At 33.1% G+C, this 23,825-nt stretch overlaps 4 protein-coding genes and 1 pseudogene across 6 annotated transcripts; 2 read left to right on the top strand and 3 right to left on the bottom strand.

Annotated features, from left to right (window-relative positions):
* Positions 1-1,082: 1,082 nt before the first annotated feature.
* On the top strand, positions 1,083-2,616 carry LOC111375435. Of its 3 annotated transcripts, XM_022998256.1 has the most exons (3): positions 1,083-1,220; positions 1,647-1,690; positions 1,772-2,616. In XM_022998256.1, the coding sequence occupies exon 3, from the start codon at positions 2,069-2,071 to the stop codon at positions 2,432-2,434; it is 366 nt and encodes a 121-aa protein (XP_022854024.1). In that variant the 5' UTR covers positions 1,083-1,220; positions 1,647-1,690; positions 1,772-2,068; the 3' UTR covers positions 2,435-2,616. The 3 variants fall into 3 exon arrangements, with proteins under 3 accessions (XP_022854024.1, XP_022854025.1, XP_022854023.1); XM_022998257.1 differs by lacking the exon at positions 1,647-1,690 and having other exon boundaries at positions 1,101-1,220; XM_022998255.1 differs by having other exon boundaries at positions 1,101-1,690.
* A 3,508-nt stretch (positions 2,617-6,124) lies between these two features.
* Positions 6,125-11,424, bottom strand: LOC111375426 (coiled-coil domain-containing protein 94 homolog). The gene is made up of 7 exons (XM_022998242.1): positions 11,227-11,424; positions 10,491-10,639; positions 8,566-8,701; positions 8,376-8,441; positions 7,679-7,729; positions 7,444-7,557; positions 6,125-6,275 (listed from the first exon to the last, which is right to left on the bottom strand). The coding sequence occupies exons 1-7, from the start codon at positions 11,422-11,424 to the stop codon at positions 6,189-6,191; spliced, it is 801 nt and encodes a 266-aa protein (XP_022854010.1). The 3' UTR covers positions 6,125-6,188.
* Positions 11,425-12,828: 1,404 nt separating this feature from the next.
* Positions 12,829-15,948, bottom strand: LOC111375434 (tyrosine--tRNA ligase 1, cytoplasmic-like). Its single transcript, XM_022998254.1, has 4 exons — positions 15,403-15,948; positions 14,768-15,264; positions 13,252-13,311; positions 12,829-13,010 (listed from the first exon to the last, which is right to left on the bottom strand). The coding sequence occupies exons 2-4, from the start codon at positions 14,924-14,926 to the stop codon at positions 12,990-12,992; spliced, it is 240 nt and encodes a 79-aa protein (XP_022854022.1). The 5' UTR covers positions 14,927-15,264; positions 15,403-15,948; the 3' UTR covers positions 12,829-12,989.
* Positions 15,949-16,153: 205 nt separating this feature from the next.
* Positions 16,154-16,639, bottom strand: LOC111375433 (tyrosine--tRNA ligase 1, cytoplasmic-like). The gene is made up of 2 exons (XM_022998253.1): positions 16,439-16,639; positions 16,154-16,346 (listed from the first exon to the last, which is right to left on the bottom strand). Exons 1-2 carry the CDS (start codon positions 16,630-16,632, stop codon positions 16,217-16,219), a joined length of 324 nt encoding a protein of 107 aa, XP_022854021.1. The 5' UTR covers positions 16,633-16,639; the 3' UTR covers positions 16,154-16,216.
* A 3,813-nt stretch (positions 16,640-20,452) lies between these two features.
* LOC111375432 lies at positions 20,453-23,762 on the top strand (annotated as a pseudogene).
* Positions 23,763-23,825: the final 63 nt, after the last annotated feature.

Below are 23,825 nucleotides of genomic sequence, written 5' to 3'. Positions count from 1 at the left end.
CCAACCCTATGAATGGGTTGGAGGAGATGAACAGTTCATGTTCTTTTTATATTTTTATTTTTATTATTTTGAGGGATTTTACCGTACTTTGAACAATGAACAAGGGAAAATGCCGTGGACAAAACTGTCCCTCCTTAAAATGGTCAAAAGTCCTCATTTTTTAATTTTTCTGGTCAATCGACGGTGTTTTGGACGGTTTCAGTCTAAATAGACCTCAACTACATATTTATGAAAGGTTAAGGACCTTTGCTAGCACAAAATGAGGGTTAGGATAAAATTTACAAAAATTGAAAAAGATCAGGGACCGCTACTGCAATTTTTCTTAAAATAATATTGCTCGTAAATCGAAAATTTTAACATATTTTTCAACCACACATTCTTTAAAATATATATATATATATATTCCAAAAATTATAATTGTGACATAATGGGGGTCAGACGGAGGCAAAAATTTATATTTTTAGTTTGATTAATTTTTCCATCAGAATCCTCAAACTGGGCAAAAAATAAAAACAATGAATTACACACAGATAATCAATGACATAAAAGTACAACTTAAGATATATAATTAGTAATTACTAAAAAATAAATTTCTAGTCGTGTGTATATACAAGAATTATGCCCCCGTTTGGTCCCTTTCTTTTCAATTTTAATGGTTGGAATAGAGTTTTTTTTTTGAAAAATGTATGGTTGAAAAAGAATGAAAAATTTTTAATTTGTTTATAATATTATTTTATGAAAGATTATGTAGTTGAAAATAAAAGAGAATGAAAAATGAGAAGGATAAAGGGGACAAATGGGGGCTATATTGATTCGTTGATACAAATATGACATCAGTTTGGATTATTTTTTCACGTCCATTTACAAGAGTACTATAATCACTTTGTGTTAAATTTGCTTAAATTCCGTTTTTTATCTTTCAGTGTTGAATGAATTTTGGGTTATCCAACTTTGTACGGAGTTGTTTTTATGTTGATTTACTTGTTAATTCTTGTTTGTTTAATTAACGTAATATATTGACTTGGACGATAAAATAATTTTTTTTAAATTTATTTAAATTCCTTTTTTTTTTTTTTTTTTTTTTTTTTTTTTACCCCTTCTTTTCAACCCTCATCTCTCGCTCTCATTCAAAATTTTGAACTTCAAACCTCAACTCTTGATTCTTCATTCTGTGACATTTTTATTGCATCGATTGTGTATGAGAGTTGAAGATATTCCGGGTGAGATTTATCTACTTTTTTGCTGGTTTGATAATTTTTATTTTTTGATACTTCCTTTTTCCTCGTAAATGGGGTTTTAGTTCTTATATTTGAAGCTTTCTAATGTTTGTTTCTTTTTATTTATTCGTTTATTTTCATCTCTACAATGAATATTTGAATGTCTGCTTTCTGCTGTTTAATGGTTTTTACCCACTTATATTTCTCTTTAAATCCTGTTATTATTTTATCAATAATAATGCAAAAATTTGTAAAATAGGGAACTAACGTGACAAATTGTGAAAAGCTTTGTAATTTGGGAACGCAACGTAGATTTTTACAATTTAAGTTTCACCCTCGAGAAGAAGCAATTTGTGCCTTTGAAGCTTTTCAACATAAACCATGAATCCAACTGCATCTATTTGATTTCTAATCCTGCTAATTTTTCAGATAGAGTTAATTATCTTGTACGTTGGTCAAATGCAAAGATCAAGGTAGTTTTTTTATCCAGAATCTCGAATCGGCAGTTGTCTTGGTTTTGTTACTTTTGATTGATACATATTATTTGGAAACAGGAGAGTAGAAATGCCTCAAAACAATCTACCTGAGGTCCACCTCATCCGAGGACTTTAAGCTTGAATTCTGACACGTTACACTATCGATCAAGAGTTGACAGGAGTCGAAAGCCAGCAGATGGTCAGTTTCCTCGAGGGACTCTGTCTGATCTTGCAAATCGAAAGAAACTGGGGACACGTATTGCTGATTTGGAATGTCACGTTGGCCAAGCACAGGAGAAGTTCAAAACTCTCAAGGACCAATTATCTTTAAAAGGGGCTTCAAAGAAAGTGGAGAAGAAATCAAAGAAACAGCAAATGGTTCTTGAGTCATTGGAAACTCAAGAAAATGACTCTATTTCAGTTCAAACTGAAGAATCCAATGACAAGTACAATACTAGTGCTTGTGAAACATCTGATGAATACCAGCAGGAGACTGATATTTTTGAAGTTCCAGCTGAGAAAGTAACTATGAAATCGACAAGTAAACCATGCCCCCTAGATGATCGAGATGAAATTGAACCAAAATCTGTTGGTTTATCAACTGAATCACCAAAGATGTTGGAGCCAGAAGAGTCATCATTACATGAGTTGGCTCTGAAGGATGATGAACTGAAGTTGCTAAAGGCGAAGTTGGAGGACAAAGAAAATGACCTGGAAGTATTTCGCTTAGAAAATGTGTGAACTTAAAGAACAAGCTAAATGAAAAGTTGTAGGAGATATCATCAGTGGGATCCAAGAGAGATGAAGTAACTTCAAGTTTGAATCAAGTTGAACAAGAACTGGAAAGGAGCAAAAGCAGTGCTGTCCAGTTAAATGAGAAATTAGAAGCTGCTGAAAATGCAGAGGAATTAGAAACTGAAATGAAGAAGCTTCAGGTAATAACAGAGCAATGGCGAAAGGCAGTTGATGCTGCAGCAACGGTTCTAGCCGGTGATGTGGAGACGAATGGCAGAAGAATTTCTAAACGCTGTGGATCCATGGATACACACACTGGCAACGTCTCCAAATTAGTAGATTTGGATTCACAAGTACTAATTGATTATCCAGACTATGTTATTGGAGGTGGAAACAGGGATGGAGCCAGATATTTGGCACTGTGGCGTCAAAATTAAGATACAATTTCTTTTAGAACAACGTATCATAATATGTTATTTTGAACGCTCGCTTCAACTACATTTTGCTCTACACTCGAAAATAAGGATTTTTGTTTAAAATATTTCTCCATGAATGTTACAAAATCAAATTCAATATTAACAAAATATGAGCACATCATCTAGATGAGAGAATTTGCTATTTCAGTTGAATAAATAGTAAGAAGAAACAAGATGACGTCAATTTTTTATTTTTTATTTTCCCTCACTAGCAAAGACCAAAATCATACTTTCTAGGTTCAAAAAAAAATTTATAGTTGTCTTCTTAATTTCTTATTGATAGTTGCAACAATTAGATCCAAACTCCATTATTTAACCGGATAAGGATAAATGCATGATTCTCCAAAAGACATCAAATAATTAAAAAAAAAAATCCAAATGCTATATTAATAATTTCCATAATATGGCAGTGTCGACTTGTTTAGATGTTTATGTTTTTTCCTGTAGACTAGATAATAACTAATAAACTATGGGAATTGGGGATTATAGTTGAAAATATTTCTCAAATCTCAAATTGGACTTGACAATAAACAATTGAACAAGGTTATATTTAATCTTTAGTGTATAAAAAAAAAAAAAAAAAGACCGAAAATTTTTGTGGTGTCAACTGACCCCACATGACCCCATGTGGGTCCGTCAGTGCACGGTGGAAAGGGGAAAGTTTCTTGGTTGAGAATTGGAGAACTGTGGAAAAAGAAGGGCCAGAAGTAGAATTTGTATTTGTTACTACAATCTTGAAATTAAGGGCTCAAACCATTCATAATTGTCATGCTTTCTTATGTAATTTGCAGTCTTTATACTTGCACGAGGTTGGACTTCCATCATGTCGTTATTAATATGTTCTGGTTGTTACTTACACATTCAGTTAAAAGTTATAAAAGTAGTTCCAAAGATGAAAGATATTGGTTAAAAACAAGAGAAATAGCCAACACAATTCATTCTTCAAGCATCCAATTGTACAAGGATAGATCAACAACCTTCATCATCTTCATGAAATTACATGCATAATTTTTCACAAATTGGCAAGGTAATAAATCTACATGATTTGCTGCCAAAATTGGGCTTGGTCAAATAGGATTCTGTTGCAGCGACGTTCAGTAGAGAGAAATTTCAGGCAGTTCATCAGGTTTAATTGCAAAATCTATGTAGTTTGCATGTCTTTGACACAGAACTAGAGGAAGAGCACTGATGGACCCACATGGGGTCATGTGGGGTCAGTTGACACCACAAAAATTTCTGGCCTTTTTTTTTTTTTTTTAACACTAAAGATTAAATATAACCTTGTCCAATTGTTTATTGTCAAGCCCAATTGCACAAGCCCATTAATTGATATTTTACCTATCCAACTCCATCTTCAAGTCCATTCTCTGCACTCTTTCACGTTTTGGGATTTTCTTTCTTGTGCCAACTTTGTGATCTTTCTTCCGTTTAGGTAACAAATCGACACCCTGCTTGTTTGATTTTACATATTTTTATTCTAAAATTCATTTGAGTAATTGAATTTGAGATTTGAGAAATATTTTCAATTATAATCCCCAATTCCCCATCGCTTATTAGTTATTATCTAGTATACAAGAAAAAACATAAACATCTAAACAAGTCGACACTGCTATATTATGGAAATTATCAATATAGAATTTGGATAGTTTTTTTTGTGATTATTTGATGTCTTTTGGAGAATCGTGCATTTATCCTTATCCGATTAAATTATGGGTTTGGATTTAATTGTTGCAACTATAAATAAGAAATTAAGAAGACAACTATAAAATCTTGTGTTAATCTGGAAAGTATGACTTTGGTCTCTGCTAGTAAAAAAAAGAAAAAGAAAAGTTGATGTCATCTTGTTTCTTTTTACTATTTATTCAACTAAAATAGCATATTCTCTCATCTAGATGATGTGCTCATATTTTGTTAATATTGAATTTGATTTTGTAACATTCATGGAGAAATATTTTAAACAAAAATCCTTATTTTCGAGTGCAGAGCAAAATGTAGTTGAAGGGAGCATTCAAAATAACATATCATGATATGTTATTCTAAAAGAAATTGTATTTTAATTTTGACCCCACAACGCCAAATGTCTGGCTCCGTCCTTGAGGAAGAGCTTTACGCAAGCTTTCATCAAACCATTTCTGAACATAGAATAAGTTCTCTAGGTTCAGAATAGCCACTTCCGATTGAAGCAAATGCATCTTGGTTAACACTACCAACATTTTTTTTTCGGGAGTGGAAACATCTATCGAAATAAACAACAAAACATTGGTCAGCTTCAGGAAAAAAGTGAAGTCGTTGCTTAGTCCAGGAAACATCAAAAGAAGACTGATATCAACTTGCGATTCTTCTGCTATCAATCATCTTCATCACTTCCATATTGTTGGTATAATGATTGCAATCCACTGCTTGCAACAGCGTTGGGTTCTGCCTCCTGATTCTTTGGCTCCTCCTTTGATGGCTTGGTACTATTGGAATCAGGAAGTGGTTTCTTAAGAATAGAAACAATGACCGTTGAAGACGTGAAAATGAATTTACCACTATTAGAAGGCCCAGAACTTTGCGTATTACTTGCAATAACCGCAATGGTTGATTGTTCAATATTTTAGAAAACACAACAGTATTTAATATTATCTGGCCATCTCAAAGAGGGCAATCTTTGCAAGTAACAAAGAGAAAAATTAGTGATAAGTGACATGGCAAAACGAGTAACCAGGCATATTACATAAATCCAATCCAATCCAACTTTCAACAATCAATAGTTGCTAAAGAGAGGGGTGTGCTTTGTGAAACAGAGTAAATTCACACAATTTATGCGTCATTTATTATATGGGAAACAAATTTCTAGATGCATCCAACATTCAACAAACTAGCAATATAGCCCTTATTTGGGATCCATTAAAATGTAATTTTCGAAAAATGTATTTTGGAATAGAGATTTTTTTTTTTTAGAATGTGGTTAAAAAATAAAGAAAATTTTCGATTTACGTGTAATGTTATTTTATGGGAGAATGTGTGGTTGTAAATAAATTTCGAAAAATGAGTTTTTGAGAAAATGGGGACCAAACATAGGCATATTATATACAAATGCTAGGATATTCAAGTCTTTATCAGAATTGGAAACCTTGAATTTGGAAGAAATTTGTTAACAGTAATAATTCTAGGGAAAGAGGTATATTTGTTTTTATCATTTTTAAATAGACAGAGAAGTGGCCAAGTGATCAAGAATACAACATGGAAAAGAGGAGATCAACAAAAAATTATATCTTAAAATGGAACTTGAGGTCAAGTTACTAACCTTTACTATTAGAGCTGTCAAGAACAGTACCATTCGTCAAAGAATCTGTTGGATTACAAGGTTCTTCGGATACCTTTCTCCTCTGCATAAAAAGTAAATCCCTAGAGTATTCAAACTAAATATACAAGCAGGCTTACATAAGTGCATCTCAGAGAACGCCTACAAATCTAGCAAAGATATAAAGTGATAAAAAGAATTAGCTTAACTAGTAGATTCAGGATCTAATGATCATGCTACAGAAATCTAGTTCTTCAAGGGCTCATCCTAACTAAATCAGAGGGTATAAAATTAGTTAATTTTTTTATTTTACTAATTGTAAAATTAAATTGTGTGTGGCATGCAAACCCCGTGCCTCATAAAGAGAATCAGATCAATGAAATGGTTCTCAATCCCCATAGCTATACAATAACCGTCAGCACCCTTATCTCCTTTAAAAAATGAAATGGACTTGACTTCAAGTATTCTTTACCCTACCTTATCTTCAATCACACCTCCGTCAATCAAAAAGAGAGAACAAATGAATAGGGGTACATCAAGTGAATGAAATTGGCCATTGCAAGTGATAAATTTTTAAATCTTTAGTATTAGTGTCTTTTTACTAGAAAACTTGTACATTCAGAAGTTTTTGGAACACTTCCTGGAAGCTGTCACTGAGTGCAGGTACTTGTTACCCTTTCTAGTCAACAAGAAAATTGGACACACAGCTTTGCCCCACTGATAATATTCAATAAAGTTGATTCGTCAAGAAAAAATAGATAAAACAGCATCTACATGAAAAGTGTATAGGATACACAAGTTCGCCACAATGGCCAATGTTATGTACTTAATGGAAATAGATAAAAAGTTGTTATGGCAAATTTATATATCATTACTCCTTTCTGCTAGATGTTCAAGCAAAAAATTACAACCAACATTGACCTTTTCAAATGGGAAAAAAAGGAAGAAGATATTTACACATTTAGAGTCCATTTTGTTTCACAACACTGTGAAGGAAATAAATAAGTTGAAGGCATGGAAAACCAGAAAATAAAGGTTAGTTGCAACTTGTCATTATACTTATTCCTTCCTCCGAAAGTTCAGAATAAGTGGGTGACCTAGGAATGTGTTTTCCTCAGCATTTTTTTTCTGAAAAATACTTACTATACCTCAATTTTTTTAATTAGATTTTCCTCCACCCACTTTAATTTGAATGAAAAGAGAAGATTTAAATAGGGCAAAACTCAACTAGGTGCCAAAGAAAAGAACTCAACCTTTGAATGATCAGCAGATGTTCCTTCTTTGTCAAATGGAAACATGGGAAAATCTTCTTCATCATCGATATCCTTAGCATCAATCCTTCTAATAAAAGCAGGCTTTCGTGGTCCCTTAGTAAATAGTTAAACCAAGCAATGCCCAGCGTGAACAAATACACAAAGAAACAAAGTAATAACAGTAATAACAATAAATACAAACCATAATGATAAGATTTTGACAACAGATGTTCACCTTGAACACAGCCTTTATAAGAGCTTCATCCTCTTCTTCTAACTTCCTTTCCTATCAAAATAAAAGTCCAAATTATACTAAGATTCAAAGTAGGAAGTAGTTTGAACAAGCATGCAGAAAGATTGAAAATAAAATTTATTACTCCAGGATAAATTGATAAATAAGACTACTACTAACATTGTTACGGACCAACACCTGCATAATTTCGAAATTTTGATTAAAAAAAAATTGTTTCAAAAATTAGGACTATCATCTTCCCTTTTTTCCGTTATGATCCTAATAAGGGTTACTTTGTTACTGTTGTTAGATCCTAACAAGTATTAAAAAAAGCTCCAAATCACTTTACTATTACTAGCTTTACCCAGTTAACTGACATAATGTTACTATAAATTAAGGAATAGCATTCAAAAAGAAGTCTCATGAACAGACCAGCCAATTTTTGTATTTTTTTTACCATTTCCTTGAGTGCAGCCATATAAACACCACACTACAAGCATCCATCAATGCAATAAGGTCAGAAAATTAGAATTATGACATTAATATTCAGAAATCATACTTCAGACAACTGACAAGTGATTATGAAGATCTCCCAGCTCACGAAACACAAAGCCTGTGAGAGAGAGAGAGAGAGAGGGAGAAAGAGAGAGAGAGAGAGAGAGAGCACATCTTCTATGCTAAACTAGCATCAGCATCTCACCTTTACCTGATTTGAGCGTTGCAAAGCTTCAAGCATTGCATCTACACTCACAGTTGCATGTCTTGACTGAAAAAAGAAAGGAAAATAATATGAGTCATATCAAGCGTTAAAAAGACCCCAAAAAGGGAAACAAGTATCAAGAAGTGATTAGAAAACACTCATACAGCACATCACTTGATCAAATGATCACCTTCATAGACTTCATTTCATCCAAAGCAGCTAGGATATCCATTTCTCTCTTGGAGTCCAAAGTTCTATTCTCCAACGATTTCATGGCATCTCCCATCTCTTCAGCATTCCTTTTCTTTTTCTCTTCATCTATTACCGATCAAGAATGAAATAACAATTAGTGAAAACTCAAACAAGTATGTGCAAAAATAAAATAAAAAGGCTTTACATAAATATGAAGGGTACTCAGATAACAAGTAAAATAATTTTTCACCTCATCCTCTGTTTGCCAAGGTTCGAAATTTCTAGTTGCACCGGACTCAATGATATAATCAGAATTCTGTGGATCTGTCTTGAATGTTATTTCAGCCGAGCATTTAGTAGATTTGAAATAGAACCTGAAAATTTGGATTCCGAGATAGGTCTGCAAATAAATGTAACATGCACAAGTTAATCAAATAATGAAACCATGAGCAGAAATCAATAAAAAGTATACTTATTGAAAGAGAGATCCAAGAATTAACATAACCAAGTACTTGTTCGTGTTTCACTATAAATTGCTGAAATTATGAGTCCTAAGAATGCTTGTTTAAAAGTAAAGTTTGATTTTGACCGTTAAATTATAAGAAGTTTATAATGAAAGGCAAACAAGCGCCAAAACTAACTTAATTCGTAGCTACAATACAGTGATTATTGTTGACCATCATAAAGATTCCAATCTTTTTCAAGTATTTTACAATTTACCTAAACAAAATGAGACTCACTAGCTTTAAGAAAACCAATCCAGTTCGGTAGGACAATATCTATTAAATAAAACCCCAAACTTCCAGAGTCCTCAGGGACTTCAAAATATAAAGACCAAATCTTAAAACCATAAAATTGGAAGATTGCAGAGACCCTAGACAAATACTAAGCAATACCCATAACTAAAAATCAAATCAAAGAACATCTTATTAGTCAAAATAATCAATTAAAACAACATAGAAGTAGTATATATATTCTTGCATAATTTCGAAATTTTGATTAAAAAAAAATTGTTTCAAAAATTAGGACTATCATCTTCCCTTTTTTCCGTTATGATCCTAATAAGGGTTACTTTGTTACTGTTGTTAGATCCTAACAAGTATTAAAAAAAGCTCCAAATCACTTTACTATTACTAGCTTTACCCAGTTAACTGACATAATGTTACTATAAATTAAGGAATAGCATTCAAAAAGAAGTCTCATGAACAGACCAACCAATTTTTGTATTTTTTTTTACCATTTCCTTGAGTGCAGCCATATAAACACCACACTACAAGCATCCATCAATGCAATAAGGTCAGAAAATTAGAATTATGACATTAATATTCAGAAATCATACTTCAGACAACTGACAAGTGATTATGAAGATCTCCCAGCTCACGAAACACAAAGCCTGTGAGAGAGAGAGAGAGAGAGGGAGAAAGAGAGAGAGAGAGAGAGAGAGCACATCTTCTATGCTAAACTAGCATCAGCATCTCACCTTTACCTGATTTGAGCGTTGCAAAGCTTCAAGCATTGCATCTACACTCACAGTTGCATGTCTTGACTGAAAAAAGAAAGGAAAATAATATGAGTCATATCAAGCGTTAAAAAGACCCCAAAAAGGGAAACAAGTATCAAGAAGTGATTAGAAAACACTCATACAGCACATCACTTGATCAAATGATCACCTTCATAGACTTCACTTCATCCAAAGCAGCTAGGATATCCATTTCTCTCTTGGAGTCCAAAGTTCTATTCTCCAACGATTTCATGGCATCTCCCATCTCTTCAGCATTCCTTTTCTTTTTCTCTTCATCTATTACCGATCAAGAATGAAATAACAATTAGTGAAAACTCAAACAAGTATGTGCAAAAATAAAATAAAGAGGCTTTACATAAATATGAAGGGTACTCAGATAACAAGTAAAATAATTTTTCACCTCATCCTCTGCTCGCCAAGGTTCGAAATTTTTAGTTGCACCGGACTCAATGATATAATCAGAATTCTGTGGATCTGTCTTGAATGTTATTTCAGCCGAGCATTTAGTAGATTTGAAATAGAACCTGAAAATTTGGATTCCGAGATAGGTCTGCAAATAAATGTAACATGCACAAGTTAATCAAATAATGAAACCATGAGCAGAAATCAATAAAAAGTATACTTATTGAAAGAGAGATCCAAGAATTAACATAACCAAGTACTTGTTCGTGTTTCACTATAAATTGCTGAAATTATGAGTCCTAAGAATGCTTGTTTAAAAGTAAAGTTTGATTTTGACCGTTAAATTATAAGAAGTTTATAATGAAAGGCAAACAAGCGCCAAAACTAACTTAATTCGTAGCTACAATACAGTGATTATTGTTGACCATCATAAAGATTCCAATCTTTTTCAAGTATTTTACAATTTACCTAAACAAAATGAGACTTACTAGCTTTAAGAAAACCAATCCAGTTCGGTAGGACAATATCTATTAAATAAAACCCCAAACTTCCAGAGTCCTCAGGGACTTCAAAATATAAAGACCAAATCTTAAAACCATAAAATTGGAAGATTGCAGAGACCCTAGACAAATACTAAGCAATACCCATAACTAAAAATCAAATCAAAGAACATCTTATTAGTCAAAATAATCAATTAAAACAACATAGAAGTAGTATATATATTGTTGCATGTACCTCTCCGATGACATCTTCTTTGCGGGAATTGAATTTTGTACCCTTATAAATATAATTCCCACAAGTGCCACAGCGGATGCTCATGGGAAGCATCATGCGAACCTTGATGTGTTGGTTCTTCGACTGTTGTCGACAGAGAATCTTAGCTGGATCGAAGTTTGGCGAGTAGTATTTGTTCAAGACTTTTCTCTCTCCCATCTCTGCTTCTAGTCAGCAGAAATTCAGACTGGAACCTCAGGAGCAATATCGAATCCAAGCAACTTCAGCTTACAAAATATTAATCCTCCAAAAAGTTCACAACTACAATAGTTTCTTAAAGCTTTTTTTCCCCACTAAAAATAAATAGGCTTTTCAATGTAATGCAATATAAATATAAAGCAGCAAAAATATAATTTTCTACAGAAATTAAGGCAAGGGTTCTAATGTAACGTACAAAAAATATGAAACAGCCAAAAAGATTATGTTTCTACAACAATTAGAGACAGGGTTCTGATATAATGCAAATTGACTAATAAACAGCAAAAAAGATAATGTTTCTGACAAATTAAATTTAGGGCGTTAACGTTCAGCAAAATTACCTTAACAACTCGTAGACTTGGGATTAATTGCAATCAAAGAAAGCAATCTGGCATGAATATTGCAGAGGCTTTAAGAAAAAATGTAGATCTCTAGTTCGCTTAGAATGGTGCAAGAAAACGATTAGGAATGTAGGAAAACAGTAGAGTATCTATTTAAGAATACAACTAGTTTAAATTTTATTAAGAGTCCCTAATCTTTGTTTATAGTTACATTTAAGTTCATGGCCTTTTTTCCATTACACCGTCATCCTTGACCTTCTCTTAAGTAGCATAATTTGTCTTGAAAGACGATTTTAGTACAAATATTCTATTTGGAAAAGAGTATCTGTTTAAGAATACAACTAGTTTAAATTGTATTAAGAGTCCCTAACCCAAATTTATAGCTACATTTAAGTTCATATCCTTTTTCCCATTACACTGTTATCCTTGATCTTCTATTAAGTAGCGAAATTCGTCTTGAAAGTCAATTTTAGTATAAATATTCTATTAATATTCTTCAAATGAGGGACAAATGTATAATCATATTTGCTTATTTAAAATACGTCTATGTTCAAACCTTTAAGTTGTCTAGAAGAATAAAATCGATACCATTATGAATGGAAAAAATGTAATTTGATTCAGAAAAATGAAAATATTTACGAACAAAAAATATCCAAGAAATCTTTGCCTTCATGGAACAGAGTTCTTGCAAGCATGACATTTCATTTTGAGGGATCCAAACCATTTAGTTAATTTAGTTAGGTTCGGAAGAAATTTCTCTTGCCAACAAGTGTTGCGAGCCAAAAACAATTAACAACAGAATGAAGGTTTTTTTGTAGTATTTAGGCAAAATTATTACGTAGCCCCTATTATTTCGAATTTTAATGGGTATATATATATATATATATATTATTTTTAAATAAAAGGTTTTCAATTTACGTGTAATTTTATTTTATGAAAGATTGTGCGGTTGAAAATATGAAAGAAAAAAATAAAAATTAATTTAACGAGGGCAGTGTAAGGAAATTAGTGCTCAAGAAACAGAGAACTCAACTGACATGAAACTATATGAATTTATTGACTAACAAAATTCACGAAATAACCAAACGATATAAAACAAATCGTTTCTTCAATAAAAGGATGCAATGAAGTAGCATCTTTCAAAGAGCGCTCTTCATATATCATCTTGTTCGATTGCAGTCCATATCACCTGGTTACCTTGTAGCTCTGGATGATACAGAAACATTGAGAGCATCAATTATAGAGGCATGAAAATATATGCACTGAAAATGGGGAAGTATTGAGGGCAACATTGGCCATAAGCTTGAATAAAAATAGCTTTAGCAATCAAGTAAAAGCTTTTCTTGGACCTCTCGAGATGAATAAAAATAATAATTTCAACTATCCTTTAAGGTTGTGCATGTGCAGTCCATTCCTGGCAAAGTAAATCAAAGGCCCAAACACATACCTTGACACGTTTTACTAGCTCTTTAGCCTTCGGATCATTCTTGAAATGATCTCTTACAGGCTGCAAAGGAAAGACACGATGAATTAATCAGACGCAATCGATAGAGAAATAGAGGTATTCTTGAGAAAGGGTCCAAGGAATCCTAGCTCAGTGTATCAATAGATGGACATCAATCCACACGAGTGTTATATATTTGACTCCCAAAAATTATAAGTTTAAACCATACCCATCTTGAATTATTCCAATAAAATGAGGCTTGGGATCAAATGGCTAGATGCAGCACCATCTCAAACTTGGACAACAGTGAAATAAAATATCAAGGCGTAAAAAACCTATTTAGTGTTTGAAAGAGTTGACTTTATACTAGTTGGTTTATTCCTGTCACATACCTGAAAAACAAAATGAAAGAAAAAAAAACAGATATTTGATATCATATGCAATGCAAATTGCCACTTATTTTTGCTAATATGAATAAATAAGTGCAATAACAGTATTTAGACTTCAAGCCAAACAAGCACGTATACACATAGAAGTAAAACATATCACCAACCAATCATGATATCACCATTGCGACACATATAGACAGACTATATATGATGCAGATCAATGAAGTTTGTACAAGAACCAGGCTCTACAGTGGGCTTGCGATTGAGGTAGGTGCACAAAGATGGACATCTGGGATATGAAACTATTTGAAAATTGTAAACAATTAAAATCTATATAACTAAATGATTCGAGAGAGTAGAACATGCTCAAGCGAGAGGCTGTGATTTCCTCTAAAAGCACTTTTCAAATAAGAGCTCTTGTAGAAATTAATTTCCAATTAAAATTAAGAAAACTTTCTAGAAAACTCTTCTACAAGAAGTAAAAGCAAAAGCCAAAAAAGGGACCCATACACAAGTTAAAAAAAAGAGAAAATGGAGACTGTTATACAAATTTTAATGAATAATCTCGAAAGGAAAACTCTTTTAAGATTCTTCAAACCTTCAGTTAAAAATAGGATCGAGGGCCTGAAGTTCTTACATTTTTATGCATACAGATCTCAAATAATAGCACCAAACTTATTATTTTTTTTCACTTATTATTTCATTACTTTTTTCTCATAACAGCTGGTTTCCATGGTAAAGAAATAATCATTCAACTATTTTCCTTTCATTTTGGAACAGATTATAAATTGTGGGTGCTTACTTCAGCATCATGACACCTAACACACAAAGCACATATATCTTTAAAAGAAACAAATTACAATAGTGATTGTACATAAGAATCAAACTTCTAATATCTAGCATAATTTTCTTTATATCAAGACGTCATCGTCTCCAAATATATATGCTATAATATGGTATACATGATGATCAAGAAATTCCATCACAATACGAGGGTACATTAGTAATTCATATTGATAGCCTATTTTATTGTATAACGATAAATATGACCAATCTCGTTCTTGATACTGTTAAAAGAAAACTTAAACATGACTATAATATAGTAGTTCAGACATGATTATATCTTGTACCTGTAGTATCTGGTTAAGTGCTTTTGCTAGAGCTGGTTTGAGGTCCCCCAGGATGCAATTCCCCACTTTCATAATCAGATGATAGTTCCTCAAAACTCTTAAAGGCCCTGAGATAAGAAATAGCAAATATAAAACACACAGAATATTATAGAATTCCATTCAAAAAGTAGTGTGCCCAACACATGGTAGTATATCATGGCAAAGAAAATTATTTAAAATGATAATAGTGCAAGTACACCTACAAAATGGAAAATATTTCAAACAACCAGAATTATACAGGTCAAATACACCTACATAAATAAAACAGAGGTAATGAACAATATTTCTCAAGACCAATATAAATAAGAGTACTTATCACCACCATTATCCGCATATCGCTCAACCTTGAGCTCATTAAACCATGGGAAAATAATATACTTGATGTACTCAAGGCATGGATTCTTTTCTACCACCTTCGGAGGGCAGAATGCTTTCTTTATCTTCACATTCACTTCAGCCTATCATTGACGGAAGCAAATAAAACTACAAATTCATATGAACATTGCCAAAAAAAACTAAGACTAAGTTTCAGTATTGATCAACACTGAAATGTACAAAATTTTTTTTATCATTCCCTTTCACAGATGAGGTAATACCTCTTCATCCTCTATGTATATGGAAGATGATGGATCACTCTTTGACATCCTTTCTTGACCTTCCTGCAAACCAGGGAGCATATCTGCATGCAAAAGTAAAAAGGAAATAACAGTGAATATTAATTGAAGAAAAATGTCATCTGGTATATAGAGTTAAAAGTCTAGAGAATGCTTACGGTGGGATAGTATTACGGGCTTTTTTTTCTTTTTCTGTCATCACAGTACTCTCTTGCAAGTACATTCACTTTGCGCTGGTCTATGCCCAACTGACAGATGTCGGTCTGTTTGGATAAATCGTATTTGTGAAGTCCAATTCACACTTAGTTAAAACAATTGCATTCAACCAAAATATTTCTCTTTTTGAAGGCTAACAGACAATCACACCATAATGCATACACAAGGATCAAATAAGATATCTTTCCGATGGTCCATTTTAGTAGAAATTCATAAATTAAAATATTAATTGTCCAATTTGCATGAATTGATGGAAAGAAGCCCTATATAAAGTGAGCAGTCTGATTGAGAAAGGTACATACTGCATATATGATACCTAATGAAATGTTATGAGACGTAATATTAATTAGATTCCAACAATACTGAAAGACAATGGTATCGCCACAGTCAAATCAACCAGGAAATTTCAAGTACACTTGAGAAAGACATGCAACATGCTACCGAGAGCCATAGAATTCAATAGACTCTAGAGTTACTCGATGAAGTTCTTTGAAGGAAACAACTCATAATTGTTAAACCATGCAAGATGTATTTCACATGAAGCTTTCACTTGAAAACTGAACCAAGTAGCAAAAGTATTTCAACAATGTTCATTGCTTAAACCAAGAGTCACCTTAGGAAAAAATACATCAGCACACTGCATGCAAGGGTAGAAAACCTGGGCTACTGACAATTCATCTTGCTCAGAGCGACCCATAATTTGACAACACCTAATTAGACCACAAAAGAAGGGGAAAAATGTGATGTCTTATATTTTCAAAGATTGCATATTCAATAAAAAAAACTGTAAATAACTGCATACCTCAATATTCTAGGAAATTTATTCCTCCTAGCAATGTCCAATACAAGAGGCCAGTATTCATGAGCCCTGGTGTTGATCTCTTCGCAAGACCAAAGAAATTCCACTTGACCTCCTTCTAAATTCACCCCTACAACTTTCCAAATCTCAATCAGATACTGTCCTATTACTTGGATTTTCTTCAAGTCACCCCCCATTTTATTATTTAACTGTGCAAATCAATCTGCGATCCAAATTTTAACTTTGCAGCCAGCAGAAGTCAGTTTGTTCACATTAATTGCTTTCATAACTCCCTGCTCAGCATACACAACTGGCCCAATAAGAGATCATTCAAAAGTATGTCTACATAGTTCCGTTCCTATGGAACAACTATAGGATGTCTTCCCATAGTTATTTGGAAAAACCCATCGAAAGTAAGGAATAAAACTTGTAAACACAATATATTCATCTCTCCTATTAAATTGCACTAATAGCTACTTTTATCATATGATTCCATTGAATCACATATGTACCAAATTATATTATTCGAAGTTACAAGATTTAAAAATTAAAACATTATATAAATGAAAATAATAAGACTATTACCACAACAGTTACACGGGATACAATAAACTACAATTTATAAGTTATATGTAAAAGAAGATTATATTTGAATTTAAAAGCAAAATAGAATATCACCCAAGGATCAGCAGCAGGTTAAACTAAGACAAATTGACATATTCGGATAATAATAACCATCACATTTTCCGGCTTTCCAAATGAAAAATTAAAAAATAAAAGCAAAGAACTTTATAAAAAAAAAATAAACGTTCACAAAAACATTAAATCATACATAATTACTCAAAGCTTAATTTGAGTATGATGCAGTTAACTAACAGAATTCACACTGTGCTTGATTCTATAACAAAAAAGTGAAGCTAGCCCATTGGAAAGACTAATCAAATTAACCAAATGACAAATAAAATCACAAATTTTTCAACCAAATATAGAAGAGAAAGAGTAAAGAAACCTAAGCAATGTGCATCCGTCCAGACAGTTCGAACCCATCATAGCAAACGTGCTGTGGCTTGTTAGCTAAGAATCTCTTCAATTCATCCTCTTGTATACACTCTTCACCGACGCTCCTTATTATCTCGAACCTTTCGTCCAAGCTTATCCTATATTACATTCGACAATTCAATATCTATTGTGAACTTCATTTCTAATTAAAAAACAAACATACAACTAAAAAGGATATCCATTTCATGGTTTTCAACAATTCAAAATAAAAATCAACAAAAACGACACAGAGAGGAGAATTACTGGAAGGAAGATTCGGCGGAAATGGAGAGGGATTCCATGGGTGAAAGGGAGGGGTATCGCTGTTGTTCTCCATAGTTGAAACTGAATTTCGTGCAGTTAATGAAAGTGAAGTTTTTAGGGTTTATGACTTGTTTGTGGACCATTTATATCCATTATACGTACGGAAGGTGCTACATAAACAAGGGCTTGGGCCAGGCAGCCCTTGATCTAAATTTCAGATCAAGGGCTGAGGTGCTCATGCCCTGTCACGAGCATGTGTCACATGCCCTTGTTTGATCAGTAAATTCCTACACATAAAATAATTCTTAAATGGAATTATGGATCAATTCGATTTCTTATAATTATTATTGGAATCGAACTCATCACCAAAAACATAAAATTATCCAATTTTAAATGTAACTTGTTCGAATAAGACGAGAGCAATTTAAAGTACAATTAGAAATGACAGAAAATTTTATATAATTATTTAAATAAATAAATAAATTTAATTGGTCAAATTACTTATTTATTAGGTCGGGTCATTGAATAAGGATCAATAAAATTTAAAGAATAAAAAAATGATAAGTTCTAGAGTCGGATATCACAGTTTCGATTCAAAATTTAAGAATTATTTGAAACTCGGTCGACATGATTTTGATTCCTATTTTTATTTAACCGAACCAAAATCTCCGATTTGGATTGTGTGCCCATTTAATATATTTTGCTATGATAAAAAATAATCATTTATAATAAATTAATTGTGGTTTTATTTATTTATTGCAATATTTATTTTATTGAGCATACAAATTAAAGATATTATGATTACTTGAAATAATATAAGTTGAGTACTTGCGTTGATAAGTACAATGTGACACAACTTATATTTTGATAATAAATAATTTGTTCACAATCAATGTATAAGGGTTGGTACCTTGTACTGAAAGGTTGTAGTATTGACCAACTCACTATTTGGGTTTGTTGTTTGTCTTTATCACAGAAATAGTTAATGGTAACACTAGTACACTTGGAGTGTATTGAACGGACTGCGTGTCGAATTTAATTCTATGGCATGACTGTGTGGAGAATTAAATTCCACTAGATTGCTGTGTATTTTATCTAAATTCCTAGACAGGATTATGTATAGCTATTCGTGATTTTAATGGTTCTTTGATTCTTTAATGAGAGAGATTAATTTGATTGGTTAAATATCTTGATGAGTTGGAAACTTGAGTATGAGCGGAGTAGACAACATGAATTCATATCGAGGATCGTCACTCTGGAAAATAGGTAGAGTGATTACTTAAATATTTTCTGTTGAACGGTTTAAATCTGAGCTCAGTATTTAGGGACAGCTAAATTTCGACATCTGTAATTAGTTTTTAGGACAGTTGAAAAAAATGAAACTTAAATTAGTGAGAATAATTAGAGGATCAAATCGATCATTTATGCTCGTACATAATTATCGGATCTCGGACGGGAATAAAATACATATACAACAGGTTCGACGAAAGTATCGCACATTTATTGGCTTTTTGTGATCTTATATATTCCGCTAGACAGGATCTAATTATTGGAACTTGGATAATATATGTCCGATCAGGTCCCTATAGTAGCTCCATGAAGTATTGGAACTTAGTTATGGTAATTATAATAGTTTTAGACTTAATTGTAATTACAATAAAGTTTTGTACTTGATTGTAATTACTACGAAAACTGTAAACTTAATTTAATTGTATTTGAAGTTCTATGACTACACATGTAATTAAATGTAAACTAATTTGATTTGGACTTTAATTATAAAAAAAAAAGAGATAAATAAAAAATATTTTTCTTGATTTTTTAATTGTACAGTTCAAGAATTAGTTTCTCGATTTAATTAAAAGAAGGTATCCACCCACCGATGTAGTCTTGACTTTGGAGAATACCATAGAAGATTTTGAGGTTTAAAGCATCAAATTCTCGGAGTTAAAAAGCTGGAAGTTCGTGATCCAAAAAGTCGAAAGTTCGTGATTTAGAATTAATTCAAGAATTTATCATCGAATTTAGGTAAAAATTCAAATACTTTGTTTCTTTGATATAACATACACCGGAACATCTTGACGATCTTGTTTTTGAATTAAAAAAATTCTGAATGATTTCGCTTCCGCATTCCAACATCCAATCCATATCGAAATGTTCAATTTCGGTTAAAATAGTCCCTCCTACTTTATAACAAACGAGGTGTAAAATTTCATGTTTGGTTGTGCTTGTCTCATACTATGATCAATTGGCTCGACAACGGTCCACCTCTTAACGAGTAAGTTATCGCCTAGCTTTTCCCTGCCCATAATCAATTTGGTTCGGATTGGACCGGATGAAGGGTTCAACAGTCCTGCATAGCTGCGAGAGTTAATTGTTTCAATGGTTACTGAACTTGTCTATGTTTTTGATTGATCACTAAAATTTAAAATCTCGAGTTTTTATCACTAAACTTAGGTCCATGTCTTCGATTATTCATTAAAATTTAAAATGTCAAGTTTTCGCTACTAAACTTTGAAAAATATTGTACATTACTCACTGTAAATTCGATATTTTTCAAAGTTCAGTAGTCAAAACTTAATATTTTTAAACTTCAATAAGCAATCGAAAATATGAACTTAAATTTAATTATCAAAACTTGATATTTTATATTTCAGTGATCAATAAAAGGCATGGACTTAAGTCCAGTGACCAGGAACAATTAACTCTAGACGCGAATCGGTTCTCCATCGCGGTATTCCCACTTACGATACAACAAAGAGCCAAAGCAGTGGAGGATTCAGAATTTAAACACGAAAAGAGCATGGCGGCGCATCTTAGAAACCCGCAAATAATGTTCATCAAATATCCAGTAAGTAGTCCTTTCCTTTTGGTCTAATTTTAAAACCCTAATCGAAGCCTATTCGTAATTCGAAACAATAACCTGCTAGATTTTCAATATCCTCCCTTTAATTTTGTACACTTCTAATTTTCTTCTTATGGTTGAGAATTTTAAATATTGCAACTTATAATAATTAGCATGACCACGATGAAAAAATATGAGTTTTGGGTTATTTGCCCATTGATTACCCAGATTTTTAGCTTCTTGGATATGACAATTTGGTTGCCTCTCTCACCTGAGTGCATATATGCACATAGTATATTTATTTTAAAAATATGAGACTTTTGTATTGTTGTATGGTTTTAGCCAAGAAGGTTGTATTTGCTTTATCTTGGTAAAAAGAGAGAAGAAAAAAATGGTGGGCCAATTTATTTCAATTAAACTTCTTGGAAGATTTTTCAATTAGAATAGGTGGATGGAGCGAGGAAGATGATGGATTATAATAGGTACTGATGATTGGTGTTTTCCAGTATCTAGATATATCTCCTGGAGCAGCCAATTTTTGTGCCAATGTCGAGTGTCTGAGATACGTGAACCCACTGATTTTGCTTTTTTTTTTTTTATTACCACTCCATTATTAGATTGATTTCATTGCCTTCATATAAAATTCCATGTAGACCAAATTGGTTGCTTTCGTATTATAATGACCTTTTAAGTCTTATAACACATAATGTGTCCAAGTATTATCTGCTGCTTGTTGTGCACATGAGATATAATTGGTCAAAATTTTCAAGTGTTGCTTGGAATGTTAATTTGTCATGTTTAACTCTCATTATGCCTCACCGACGACCACCATTTCCGCATGGCACATTCTCTGGTGGAGCTCCAGTAAAGCATGGTTATACCTAGCGAAGATGTGCTGCTACTATGACAGGTGGATGTATGGAAATTCTCAATTAAGCCATGGCCTAAATTAGTTCGTAGCAGTAGACTTCCACTTCTCCTATGGCACCATTTTGAGAAATGAATTTTTTCTTATTTTTCCATGTTTACTGCAGCTTGGACTGTAAATTTGATAGCTGATAATCATTGAAATGGGAGAAGTATTATGGACGCTGAAAGTTTCCATGGGAAGAATGAATGCAAATAATAAGTATTTTATTATCTCTTCATAAAAAAAGCAATGATTGGTATTCCTTTCTTGTTCATATTCCCAAAATCCACCAACCAATCTTCCAAATTTCACTCCTTTCCTCAACTAGCCTCCATAGACTGAATTTTTCATTACATTTCCGTCAATTTTATTTTTCCAGATCATTCCAAAACCCTGATAATCTCGATAAAAATCCAAATATTTTTAGCCGCAAAGACTGGTTAAGCCCATCTGAAGTCATCAAAATTTTCGAAAACCTCAAACGCCCAAATTTAACACAGCCTCTCTTTAAGCAAACTTCAGACCGCAAAGACTACAAACCAAATGAAGCCCTTTATACGGCTGTCATCAACAAGCTGGCACTTGCCAATGATTTTGATGGGATTGAAACCCTCATGCAAAGAATCAAGCTTGAGAGGAAATGCAGGCTTTCTGATGAATTTTTCCGCAATATGATCAAGATTTATGGGCACTCGGCTGGGAGAATAAACAGGGCCATTGGAACCCTCTTCGATATGCCTAATTACAAAAGCTGGCCAAGTGTGAAAACCTTTAACTTTGTTGATTTGCTAGTCTCAACCAAGCAATTTGATGTTGTGCATGAGGTTTACATGGAAGCTTCGAAGTTGGGTGTAGAGATTGACGCTTGTTGTTTGAATATCATCATTAAAGGGTTGTGTGGGTGTGGGCAGATGGAAGCTGCTTTCTCTGTGCTTGATGAATTTCCTAAGCAAAAATGTAGGCCTGATGTGCGTACCTTTTCGACTATGATGCATGGGCTTTGTGAGCGTGGTTGTGTTGATGAAGCCTTTGATTTGTTGGAAAGGATGGAAATGGAGGGTGTGGAGCCAGATGCAATAGTGTTTAACATCTTGATTTCTAGGCTCAGGAAACGAGGGAGAGTTGAAGAGGGGATTAAGCTTTTCGACAGGATGATGCTAAAAGGGTGTGATCCAAATTCAAGGACTTATCAAGAGGTTTTGTATTGTTTGCTTGATGCCAAGAGGTTTGTTGAAGCAAAGGATTTTATGAGGAAGATGAGTGACAAAGGGTTGATACCAAGCTTTGAGTCTTATAAGTTGGCGATACGTGGTTTTGTAGTGAGAATCTTTTGGAAGATTTAGATTGGGCATTGAGGCAAATTTTAAGGCATGGATTTGTGCCAAACATGAGAATATGGAAGCGAGCTCTTCATTGTGTTTTCTTGAATAGTCATATTATTAATCCTGATCATACTTATTACGAAGAAATCATAAAAAATTAGTCATATAAGAACCCAAAGATCATCACATTTTTTATCTATTGCTCTTTGTCCTACCAAGGTAGTTGACAGATCTGTGTCTAGACTCTGGACAGGGAGTGACTTCCATTTCTCTAGTTCATATTGAAACAACTGAGAGGAAATGAGTCCGTTCAATGAGCGAGGGTGAGATCTCAATCCAACTTTTGACAAGCACAGATTCAAATTTATTTATACTTTCTGATGTCGTATGTCCATTGCCTGCACCTTCCTGTAGGATACGGAACAGATTACTACCTACAAGTCCAGGAATGAAAGGAGCATATGAAGAAGGTGATGATTATTCAGTTTATTCTGTAGATGTTAGGATGTTCTCAAGAATTGGCGTAGAAATGTAAAGCTATGTAACTGTTTTTTTTCCTAGTGTAAGAATATAGGTGGAGATCTTCCTCGTAGATTTAAATGAAGGAAATGTACTAGGCAACTGGGTGGCAACGATTCAATATTTCTTTTTCCGTTTTACGATTCAGATTGGAGATGACTCTGGGTTTGGGGTTGGGATGGGGGGTTGTTTCTTTTTTTCATGAAGTGCCTAAACAGTTCCCAACATTTAGACCATTTGGTTAATCGTGTGTTCAGCCTTCAAATTTCAAATATGAACTTTTGAGTCCCCAATGTTTAGTATTGTGATTCTCTCTTGTAGAGGGAACAGAACGATGGGCAAAGAACTGGCTGATGTTCATCAACATAGTTAGTACTTTGTACCAACTTGTGTAATACCGTGGAAACTTTGTCAATTACTTGTTAAGTGACTATTTACGAAGTTTGGTCCTTCTAAAGGTATAAATAAATAGGTTTTCAACTCATTATATATTCT

This window comes from Olea europaea, unplaced genomic scaffold, assembly GCF_002742605.1.
Source record: "Olea europaea var. sylvestris unplaced genomic scaffold, O_europaea_v1 scaffold1376, whole genome shotgun sequence".
Classification (NCBI taxonomy): domain Eukaryota; kingdom Viridiplantae; phylum Streptophyta; class Magnoliopsida; order Lamiales; family Oleaceae; genus Olea; species Olea europaea.
Note: the sequence above shows the minus strand (reverse complement) of the source record. Positions and strands in the feature narration are given on the sequence as shown.